Source organism: Rhododendron vialii, chromosome 1a, assembly GCF_030253575.1.
Source record: "Rhododendron vialii isolate Sample 1 chromosome 1a, ASM3025357v1".
Taxonomy (NCBI): domain Eukaryota; kingdom Viridiplantae; phylum Streptophyta; class Magnoliopsida; order Ericales; family Ericaceae; genus Rhododendron; species Rhododendron vialii.
The window spans coordinates 20,992,501-21,004,987 of NC_080557.1; the positions used below are offsets into that span (position 1 = coordinate 20,992,501).

At 38.2% G+C, this 12,487-nt stretch overlaps 1 protein-coding gene across 1 annotated transcript in view; it reads right to left on the reverse strand.

Annotated features, from left to right (window-relative positions):
- Positions 1 to 2,368, reverse strand: part of LOC131333540 (crocetin glucosyltransferase, chloroplastic-like) — a 2,549-nt gene extending 181 nt beyond the window's left edge. The window contains exon 1 of the mRNA XM_058368109.1: positions 1 to 2,368. This exon is cut by the window's left edge and continues 181 nt beyond it. Coding sequence (XP_058224092.1) covers positions 1 to 1,356 — 1,356 coding nt within the window. The 5' untranslated portion in view covers positions 1,357 to 2,368.
- Between the last annotated feature and the right edge of the window lie 10,119 nt (positions 2,369 to 12,487).

The window sequence follows — 12,487 nt, forward strand, 5'->3', positions numbered from 1 at the left end:
ATTCTTAAGATTCGTGTCCGAGGATCCACCTTCCTTAGCAGCTACCCTTGCCAAATCTCTCCATTTCCTAGCATTCCTTCGCATTTCTTGAGCTCTATCTCCACCTCCCATAACAATCTCTATGCACCTCTTAATCTCCTCACCTTCAACTAGTCCCTCTTTGTTCGCAGTCACCCTCACCCCTGTCTGCCAAACGTCTTTGATAAGCTTCGCGTTTGTTCCTTGATCACTCCACAGTGGAAAAGCCACCACCGGGACTCCAGAAACCAAACTCTCCAATGAAGAATTCCAACCACAGTGACTCACGAAACATCCCAACGATGGGTGTGAAAGAACCTCCACTTGGGAGCACCATGGCACTATCATCCCTAGTTGTTCCAATTCCTCTTTGCAGCTAAGCTTATCTTCTTCCTTCTCACCACTTGTTGTCGCTTTTATCACCCATAAGAACGGTCTATGGCTTTCCTGCAACCCATGGGCAATCTCCTCCATTTGTTGTTGTGATAACAAGCATATGCTTCCAAATGCTACATACACCACAGAACCACCCTCCTTTGAGTTCAACCATTCAATACAACCACTCGAGTTTTCAAAAATATCACCCCCAAATGAAGTGTCAGATGGTTCCTTCTCGTCCAAGAAAGCAGATGGAATTAAGGGTCCAATAGCGACCATGTTGAACTTCTCGACAGCTCGAAGGGCTTCAGGCTCCAATGCGTCGAAGGAGTTTATGAGGACTGTAGGATTTTTTTCTTCAGCAAGTATCTCTATGTGCTGTTTTTGCAGCAGAAGTGAAATATTGGCGGCATCTGAAGGGATTACGAAGGAAGGAAGGTCAACGATACTAAGTTGTGGCAATCCGGGTAACTCAATGGACCATGACAAATCTTTGCAATTGTTTCTAATAGCATCGCCATAACCATTGAAGTAAAAGTAATATATATCCAAAATCATGGCTGGTTGAACCCAAAGAAATGTCGATGGGAAGTGAAGTTTACGAGTCACTTCACCCACCCATGGCACAAGGGTTGTGTAGACGACGCGGGAAAAAGGCTGGCCTTTGTCTGCGCTCTCAATGATGAGCTCAGTGATTGCTTTCGACCCAAGTCTCCTCAACTCGGCCATGAAGTGTCCGCGTTCATGACCAACTGGTTCAACGTTGTAGCCATCGGAGAAGCCTGCAATGGTTAGGCCTTCTGGAGTGGGGATGGTTTTGGTCATGCGATTGAGGGCACTGAAGGATGTCACGAAGGTGACCTTAATGCCCATCCTCACAAGGCGCTTGGCAAATTGGAGTGAAGGGTTGATAAGGCCTTGGCCTGGAAATGTTACAAGGAGGATGTGAATGTGGTCCATTTTGGTGGCAATTTGTGCAAAGCTACTGGTGTGCGCCTTTAGCAATAAGTGAATGGGTGAATATAGGATTTGGTTTTGCTAGAGTTGCAAACACTAGAGTTGGCCCCGTGGCACAATCGAACTCTACCATGTGGACTCGTTTAATGTCAAGCTCTCCCTGAATCCACTTGTTTGATGGTGAGCAGAGGTTTATGTTCAAGTATTTGGAGAGATGAAACCTCTTGAAAAAAATACACACTAATTTACCACAAGTTCAAAATCAATCAAAGATGTAAGTAGTGCAGCCAACAAATTCAGGAAATATGCAGACCACGGTCTAAACGAACATGAGATTTTGCGTGGTTAATTTCTTTATAATCGAGGTAACTGAAGTACTGTCCGATTATACTATCACCAAAGGAGTACTTTACAAATGGGAAAGATCTCACAAACACCGGTGTATCCAACAAATTACAATACTCCAAACAGGTTCTGGAAATTTAAAATTTAGAGGAAGGACCTCACCAAATGGATGAATCATGAACCAAACCCTCCAAAATAGCTGAAAGCAGGGGATCCAAAACAGAGCCAAGAACAGCTCACAAAACTTCCAAACAGGTGCTGGAAATCTAAAAAGTGGGTGCACGAATTGGTGGTTTTGAACTGAAGCAATTACAAGGCAAAATGCTTCTCCACTTTCTTAAGCATGTCAACCAAGGAATTGCTCACAATCTGATCTAATTCTTCCACACAAAGATAAAAAAAACAAAGAGTATAGTAGCCTAGCACTAAGTCCTTGACCAATCAGATTTTTGGAAGGGAAAAACGATTAGGATTTGCCTTTTGATCGGCAAAAAAAAAAAGGAATTGAGACACTAGTCCATTGCTGGCAACAAGGCCCAAATCTAGAATTTTCCTGAATAGAGCCTTAGACGTCGAGGTTAGGTGAAGACGGTGGGTATTTGTCAGTTAGGAGGTAGACGTCGAGGTTAGGTGAAGACGGTGGGTATTTGTCAGTTAGGAGGTGACGGGGAAGATGGAGTATGCGGTGCAAGGTGGATGGCTGGCAGTGTTAGTTTTTTCCCATTAGTGTGGCCCACTACCCTTCACGTTTTGTGTATGTGGGATTCCACTATCAGATAAGCCAATGAAGTGATATGGTTCATTACGATAACTAATTAGAATTATGGATTAAGGAAAACTCATGATAATAAAAGAGACCTTGATGGATTAGGTGTCATTTAATAATTATCTCTAAGGCCCTCTTCTCTCTTCTATAAAAGGTAGAATACTCACCCCTTATTCATACGGTTTTTCCATAAATTAAAGTACTGGGATATTCTAGCAAAGTAGAGACAGAGAGAAGAAGGTGAGCCAAGAATTAAGGTGTTTCTAATTAAGGAGTTTGTTCTCTCTAATCACGATGGCCAACAAAGGTACGCTATTTATTGTTCTTGAGATGTGTTGAATTCAAAATCCTGTTAATATCTGTTTTCCGCATAATAATTTTAAAACAGATATAAATTTACAGTTGGTATCAGAGCATTAGGTTTTTCTGAATCAATACATCTTAGAATAAAATTATGTCGAACATACTGTCGTGTCGTGTGTCGATTAAAATTATCTCGCATGTCGATTAGCCCTTGCGGTGAACTGGGCAAATAGTTATTGTGAATGATCGAATATTTTATGCTACTGTGATGTTTTTCATTCGGATAGAAAAAGGACCACTTACTTGCCGTCATTGGTTTAATGATGTGGGCTAACAAAGTGGATAGAGTACTGTAACCCATTTTTTCTTACTTTGTTTATTGCCCGTTTGTTACCGCAGTAAAGAGATCCATAATCTCTGAAATTGGCCATCAATATTAAGTGTTCTATTAATTGTCGTTGAATCCAGAAAGTCTTCATGCCGTTGTTGAACAATGGGTTAATATAGTAGCATAATTGATTACTATTTGCTTCTGTTGCTTGCTAATTAATATTTCCGTAAAGTAGTCCTCGACTCGGCAATTAATTGTTTTTTCTAAAGTTTACATGTAACCTATGTGATTTTAAGATCTAAATTGCCGTATTGGAATTTGCTTGATGGAGTCTATTAATTTTACTCATTTACGCAACTAACAGTTTGCCTTCTTTATATATTGATACTGTTTGCACGTGGTGATTGGGCAAATCGGTTTATGGTAAATAGATTAATTGACTCTTCCCGTTTTGGTTGAATTATTATTTTTCTAATCAGGATTACTGGACTGGAAAACATATACCTGTTTTTGCAATGTATGTACGGATATTGTTTTCGTTATGACTATATATGGTTTATGATAGAGATAAAGGTTATGATCGCATGCTTACAAAAATTACTCTGTTTTGCCCGATTATGTTTTCTGCAATAATGTATGATTTTTTTGAAGCATTTAATTGGGAAAGTTTTTCTATTACTGTGTTACTGTATATGTGAGAGTTATGGTTATATTGAATGTCATTGAATGGATAAATCAATCACATAAAAGAATACTTAATTGTATATTTTATTTTTCGGTAGTAGTGATTAAATAAAAGAATGACATCCGCATAACTCAAAAAAAAGAATAGAGTATATCACTGGTTAGTTTAATATTCATAGGAATTACTAATTTGGTAGTCACCAAAGTGGCCTAGGTTAGTGAAACTTATAAATATTAAACTATATCAAAGTTTTGTTAAAAGGGTAACAATTAAGTCAATGATATTCTCGATTGCAGTCATAATTATAAGAATGAGACTAGGCCCAAAGGAGAGTCACATTTAAATAATTATGAACTGGGTAGAGTGAGTAATTTATGCAACTTAGCGGGTTAGGATTGGATATCCAAGGATAACATGACTAACTTGATAAGCTGTATAAATTATTTAGACCTACTTAGGTGATTATGTTGCACCTAATTAATGAGTGAACAATAGGTATGCTTAGGTTTCGCACAAAGGAGGACCTAGGTGATGTCAATAGTTCATCATTATAAATGTTTACAATTCTCAAAGTTTTTTTATTAAGTATTGTCCTATTTTATTTCAGTTACAGTTCCTATTTCACTACACTCTCATGCATCCAATGTTCCAACCCTCACTGGACCAAATTTTTCGAAATGGTCTGAGCATATTCAGTTCACACTGGGTGTATTAGACCTTGATATGGCTTTACTTATTGAAAAACCTGCGGAAATTACTGATGAAAGTTCCGAGGATCAAGTGTTCAATTTCAATTCATGGGAAAGGTCGAACAGGCTCAGTTTAATGTTCATGAAGATGACCATTGCGAATAACATCAAAACCTCCCTACCATAGAATACTAATGCACTAGAATACTTAAAGGTTGTGGAAGACCGCTTTAAATCTGCTGATAAGTCACTCGCTGGCACAATTATGGTTGAATTAACCACCATGAAATGTGATGGTAGTCGTGGAGTTCAAGAGCACATCTTGAACATGTCTGACAAAGTTGCAAAGCTTGCAACCTTGGGAATGAAAAGGGATGAGTCCTTCCTTGTTCAGTTTATACTCAACTCACTTCCAGCACAGTTTGGCCCATTCAAAATTCACTATAACACCAATAAAGACAAGTGGAGTTTGAATGAGCTAACTAACATGTGTGTTCAGGAGGAAGTGAGATTGAGAGGGGAAGGGCGTCACACTGCATTGGCAGTGACTCAAGTTGCTATGAAGAAAAAGGGTAAAACAAAGAAGTATCCACCAAAGAAAGCCAATGGACCTGGGGAAAGTAGCCAGGCTCATGGAAATAATGGTTTCACAGTCAAGTGTCACTTTTGTGGCAAGAAGGGACATGTGAAGAAGGACTGTAACAAGCGTAAGGCTTGGTTCGAAAAGAAGGGTAATAATCTTTCTTTTGTATGTTACGAATCAAATCTTGCTGAAGTTCCTTCTAATACTTGGTGGATTGATTCTAGTGCTACGACTCACATTATGAATTCCTTGCAGGGATACCTTTCAACCCGGAAACCGGAGGAAAGTGAGAGATTTGTCTTTATGGGGAACCGTCTCAAGGCTGAAGTGGTAGCTGTTGGTACCTATCGCTTGGTTTTAGATCTTGAAGACACTTTTTATGTTCCCTCTATTTCTAGGAATTTGGTTTCTTTATCTAGATTAGATTGTTCTGGATATTCAGTTTCATTTGGTTGTCGAAAACTCAAATTGATGTTTAATTCAATAATGGTTGGTTCTGGTGATTTATATGATGGTTTATATAAAATTGCCTTGAATCATGAGTTTGCACAATCATTAGTGACCCTGCATTCAGATGTTGGTTTAAAACGTGGTCGAATTGATGAAAAATCATTTACCCTGTGGCATAGACGATTGGGGCATATCTCCAAGGATAGAATTGATAGATTGGTGAAGAATGTGATTTTAGAAGACCTAAATTTCACTGATTTTGAAATTTGTGTGGATTGCATTAAGGGAAAGCAAACCAAACACACAAAGAAAGGTGCCACTAGAAGCAATGCACTTCTTGAGATAATCCATACTGATATTTGCGAAAGTCCTATTCCATGTTTTACTGGACAAAAATACTTTATCACCTTTATAGATGACTTCTCACGTTATGGTTACGTATATCTAATTCATGAAAAGTCTCAAGCCGTTGACATCCTTGAGGTGTACATTACTGAGGTCGAGAGACAATTAGATAGAAAGGTCAAAATAGTGAGGTAAGATAGAGGTGGTGAGTTTTATGGAAAATATGATGAGTCAGGCCAAAATCCTGGCCCATTTGCCAAACTATTAGAAAAGCGAGGCATTCGTGCTCAATACACAATGCCTGGTACGCCACAGCAGAACGGTGTTGCTGAGAGGCGTAATCGTACACTTATGGATATGGTTAGAAGTATGATGAGTTCTTCAAATGTACCTGTTTCCTTGTGGAGTGAAGCATTAAAGACCACTATGTATCTCTTAAATAGGGTTCCTAGTAAGGCAGTTCCAACTACTTCTTTTGAGTTGTGGGCTGGTAGGAAACCCAGTTTAAAACATTTACATATTTGGGGTTGTCCAGAGGAAGCTAGAATATATAATCCACAAGAGAAAAAGTTAGATTCTCGAACAATTTCTGGATATTTTATTGGTTATCCAGAAAAGTCTAAGGGGTACAAATTTTACTGTCCTAACCATAGTACAAGAATAGTTCAAACCGAAAATGCGAAATGCCTAGAGAATGGCGAAAATAATAGGAGTGAGAAATCAAGAAAGGTTAATTTTGATGAAGAAAGAGTTGATATCCCAACAATTCTTCATCGTCGAGAAGTTGTTATTCCTCAACCAGTTGAGGAGAATGAACAACATATAGGTAATGATTCTCCACTTCATGAGAATACTGCCATTGAAAGTATTGTAGAACCACCACAACCGGCAGTTCTGAGAAGATCTCAGAGGGAAAGAAAGTCTGCCATTTCAAATGATTATGTGGTATATCTACAAGAATCGAATTTCGACATTGGGATTAAGAAAAACCCGGTTTCGTTTTCACAAGCCATGAATAGTGATGATTCTAATAAATGGTTTGACGCTATGAATGATGAGTTGAAATCAATGGACCAGAATAAAGTTTGGGATCTCGTTGAATTGCCTACTAATTGTAAGAAAGTCGGCTGTAAGTGGGTCTTTAAGACTAAGCGCGATGCAAAAGGCAATATCGAACGATTTAAGGCCAGACTTGTGGCCAAGGGTTTCACTCAAAAAGAAGGCGTTGACTATAAGGAGACCTTCTCTCTTGTGTCAAAGAAGGACTCACTTAGAATCATCTTGGCCCTAGTAGCTCATTATGACTTGGAGCTGCATCAGATGGATGTGAAAACTGCTTTTCTGAATGGTAGTTTGGATGAGGATATTTACATGGAGCAACCTAAAGGATTCGCAATAAAAGGGAAAGAGCATTTGGCATGCAAATTAAAGAGATCCATATATTGTCTTAAACAAGCTTCCAGGCAATGGTACTTAAGGTTTAATGATACCATTACCTCCTTCGGTTTCAAAGAAAATGCTGTTGATCAATGTATATATCTGAAGGTCAGTAGGAGTAAGTTTATCATTCTGGTGCTATATGTGGATGATATTTTGTTAGCCAGTAATGACCTTGGTTTAGTACATGAAACTAAAGGATATTTCTCAAAGAACTTTAAAAATGGTTGATATGGGTGAGGCAGCTTATGTTATTGGCATAGAGATCTTTAGAGATTGATCTCGAGGACTGCTAGGACTGTCTCAGAAGGGATATATTAACCGAGTTCTAGAGAGATTCAATATGCAGCTTTGCTCAGTAAGTGATGCGCCCATTGTCAAGGGTGACAAATTTAATGAAAGCCAGTGCCCAAAGAATGACTTAGAAGAAAGCAAATGGATGAAATTCCATATACATCAGCATTAGGGAGTTTGATGTATGCCAGACTTGCACTAGACCGGATATTAGTTTTGTAGTAGGGATGCTGGGCAGATATCAAAGTAATCTAGGAATAGAACATTGGAAAGTAGTGAAGAAGGTTATGAGGTATCTCCAAGGAACTAAGGACTATATGCTTACTTATAGCAAATCGGATCATTTTGATGTGATCGGATACTCGGACTCTGATTTTGCTGGCTGTCACGATAGCAGAAAGTCTACATCAGGTTATGTCTTTCTATTAGCTGGTGGGGCAGTGTCATGGAATAGTGTGAAGCAATCCATTATTGCTTCATCTACAATGGAAGCCGAGTTTGTGGCGTGCTTTGAGGCCACAGGTCATGCGTTATGGTTGCGAAACTTCATTTCTGGTCTTGGTGTTGTCGACTCAATTGCCAGACCGATGAAGATTTATTGTGATAATTCCGCTGCAGTTTTCTTCTCTAAGAATGGAAAGTACTCTAGTGGTTCGAAACACATGGAAGTAAAGTACTTGGTTGTTAGAGAACGAGTCCAGAAACAACAAGTGTCTATTGAAAACATAAGCACCACTCTTATGATTGCTGATCCGTTGACAAAGGGATTGCCTCCAAAGACATACAAAGAACATGTTATTAGGATGGGTCTTTTGAGCAATACTTGATATTAGTAGTTGAGTGCTTATTGTTATTGACACTATTTAGCGCAAATAAAAATTTTGTTTTTGATTTTCCTGTTTCCAATTATGCATGCACATTTTATTTTGGATTATGTTCAACAGGAAATGTCTTGACAAGACAAATTACAGGGGCTTTAGGCATTACAGCCTAAATAATGATATTTTTCCTATTATGGACTTGATTAGTGAAGGTTATCAATGGTGTAGTGCATAGAAGGGAATGTGGCATGATGCTATACAACCGCTATGACTCACATTGGTGGTCTGAATTAATCACAGTATTAAAGTTTCTAATTGGTTTGAACCTATTGGCTTTTTTTAAATCCGTGATCACGTGTCAAAGTTTTTTAGTGTGGAGCCCACTCGAGTCATTTTAAACAAAATGCATATTTTGAAGAATACACTTTGCATCACAATCGGCTTGATGGGCCAAATGGGAGAATGTTAGGTTTTTCCCATTAGTGTGGCCCACTAGCCTTCACGTTTTGTGTAAGTGGGACTTCACTATCAGATAAGCCAATGAAGTGATATGGTTCATTACGATAACTAATTAGAATTATAGATTAAGGAAAACTCATGATAATAAAAGAGACCTTGATGGACTAGGTGTCATTTAATAATTATCTCTAAGGTCCTCTTCTCTCCTCTATAAAAGGTAGAATACTCACCCCTTATTCATACGGTTTTTCCATCAATTAAAGTACTGGGGTATTCTAGCAAAGTAGAGACAGAGAGAAGAAGGTGAGCCAAGAATTAAGGTGTTTCTAATTAAGGGGTTTGTTCTCTCTAATCACGATGGCCAACAAAGGTACGCTATTTATTGTTCTTGAGATGTGTTGAATTCAAGATCTTGTTATATCTGTTTTCCGCATAATAGTTTTAAAACAGATATAGATTTACAGGTAGCGGTTATGGTTGTTCGTGGCTAGGGAGGATTGTTTGCCCAAAAACGTTCTTGCAACAATCCATCATGTTTAGTGATCTGGGTTAATTTTTGTATGGTCAAAACGGGAGACGCAATTTGTATATTGGGGACCAAATTGACATCTCAATAATACTTTGGGGACTATATTGGTAAAAATTAGCCGAAATTTAAAGATAGTTTCAAAAATACCCCTGCACTTAATGGTGAACACAGACATAGTTAGTCTCAGAGGACCATTTAAACATGCATTTTAAACTTTAGGGATGCAATAGACACATCTAGTAAACATTAGGGATGCAATAGATGTAACTAGTATATTGGAGATCAAATTGACAATTTGCTAATACTTTGAGTGTAAAGACCCGTATTTTTGAAAAAAAAAAAAATCATTTGAAGGTTTTATTAATGTTAGACTATCGAGTATGTGTGAAATTTGTTGAATTTATTTGATTTGTGGTCAATGTATATAGGATTAAAAGTGGAGGGAGTGCAAGTGTGGTTGGTGTGTGTCCTATTATATATGTGTGTGTGTGTGTGTGTGTGTGTGTGTGTGTGTCAGGGTGTAGAGGATCAAAATCCCCAACCCTCTCTCTCTCTCCTCCCGATCTCTCTCTCTCTCGGCTCCTCTCGTTCTCTCTCTCTCTCAAACTCTCACACTCTAACACCCCAAAATACCTCGAACCCATCTCAATCCGCTGCAAAGTTCTCGCATTCAAGTGTTTTAGAGCTTGGAAATTCGTGGGTTTGAGCTCGGAGAGGAGTATTCGGATGATTCGAAGTTTTCGAAGCTAGGGCTTGCTTGGTTGGGCTTAGATTTCGTTCTTCGACTTCGAGGTAGGGATTTCTCACTTCTGTTATGTGTTTATGTGTTGATTTGGTGTTTGAATCGTGCCCTAAATCATTGCTTTCGTTGTTAGAAATGTTCTGGTGAAGTCTGAAAATCATGCACTGAAAACCCAGGTCCTACCGGTAGGAGTTTTGGCCCTACCGGTAGAAAAGTTGTCCAGTAATGTCATTTTCGTGAAATTGTGGTCTCCTACCGGTAGGGAATGAAAATTCAGCATTTTGGGCAAAATTTCGAACGGGCATAACTTTTTCATCCGAATTTCGTTTTGGGCAAATTTTATATCGAAATTCATGTACCGGAAATCTACTTTCCAATGGTGGTGGTCTCATTTCCTAATTCTTAACCGATAAGATTTGGTAGCCAAAATAAGATAGATATGTTCGTATATGTTGGGAAATCTTTTTCCTTAGAATCGTCTGGTCGTTGGGTTCCGTATGAGTCATTTGACACCGAAACGAGGGTTTAGAGAATATAAGGAATATAGGGGGGCGAAGGTTGTACGTGTTGACATGCGAAGTGAAAAACAAACACATAGGACACTCCTTTGAGTTAAACAACACTAGGCGTGGATACATGAGACATTTCCTTGTGTTTGATATGTGATACACCTCTTGCATAACTTATACGATTTTACGAGTTGCAAGGTAGAAATTTATGAATCGTTGTGAGAGATTATCTTTTGATGTGTGAGTGCTTGTATGGTGATGAGAAACTAATAACGTAATGATAGCGAGTTGATTGAGATGAAATTATCTGTACTACTTCTATGTGAATAAGTTTTCGTTGTGAATTCATTATATGTGACTGAAATAAATGGTTAAATTGTAAAGTATATCGGAGGAATTGTGGTATGGTGACCTGTGATGTGTGACTTGAATTAGCTCCATCAGTGAGGGAGGTACTAGTGGAGAGTATCGGAATTTCTTAATTGGCCCGGCAGGAGCTCTTGCTCATGATACAGAAGGATGAGGAAGTTGTGACACAATGTGAATGAAAAAGGGGTATCATTGTGAAAGTGTAAGTGGCACGAAAAACATTGGAGTTGCGATTCTTTGATTACGATAGTTTCATAAGTCAAGATATCGGATTGGTGATTCGAAGTAATATGAGGGACAGTGGCAGTCATGAGAAAATTGTATAGATAGTAAGTCCTCGTGGTTGCATTAGAGTTTTGGTGTGTAGTCACGGTACTTCATTTATGTCACCGACGTGGGACAATTACTAGTCGTGTTTCGTTTCACCTTTGAGATACCGTACCTTGCTTCTCTTATTCATTCTACCTGTCCTCCCATTTGCATATAATGGTTGTGTAGATTTCTCTACTGGGCTAGTGTAGCTCAACCTATCATTTTTCAGGTATGAACTCGGAGCAATAGCAAGGAGTGAAGTACATGCATTCAAGTGCATATCTTTCGAAAGAGGTGGTAAAAGAGACTCATGGACATTTTGATAAAAACATGTTTTGGGAATGTAATAGAACCTTAATTCTTTTTTTTTTTATGACGTAATATATTCAAACTCTTGGAGTTGGATATGTCATTTAATGATTAGGACATGGTGAACTCTTTTGGGGTATTATATAAGACAATGTGAGGAATTTATTTATGAAAAGCTATGTTTATTTAAGTTGAAAATCGAGGGCGTGACATTGAGGACCATCCATAAATATAAGCCCTTAAAAAAGTGCCCCTAAATCCCCATTCTATTGTAGTGTCTTCCCTCTTTAAACACATTGAGAGAAGCAAAGTTCAAAAAGTCAATAACCCCTTACAAGTTACAAATAGTCTTTTGATGATCTACTCTTCGTCATTCAACTCTTATCCATTGATTGAGCATTATCAATACAAATACTCCCTTCGTCCCGAGTTGTTTATTTACTTTATAATTTTTAAGTGTCCCAAAATATTTGTCCATTTAACTTCTAATTGAATCAATTTTCCATTTTTGCCATTTCTTTAGTGGAATAAAGTAACTTTATAAAAAAAGTTGAGGGTAAATATGAAAAGTTGTATCTTTTTAAGTGTAATTAACGTGTTCCCTAAAAAAGTTAGATTTTCAAGGTTGGACAAACAAATTGGGACGGAGGGAGTATCAATTAATCTTCTTAGCCTACTATTTTGTTGTACGAGAACATGATGGCTACTTTTACCTAATGGTCAATGGCATACAATAACATAAAAAAAAAAAACATGTGGAACAATCAGGGACAGATTCAGGAATATACTCCAGTGGGCAATGGCGGAGCCATTAAGGGTCTGGGTGGCCAAGGCCTCTCGTTGGTTAGTATTATTA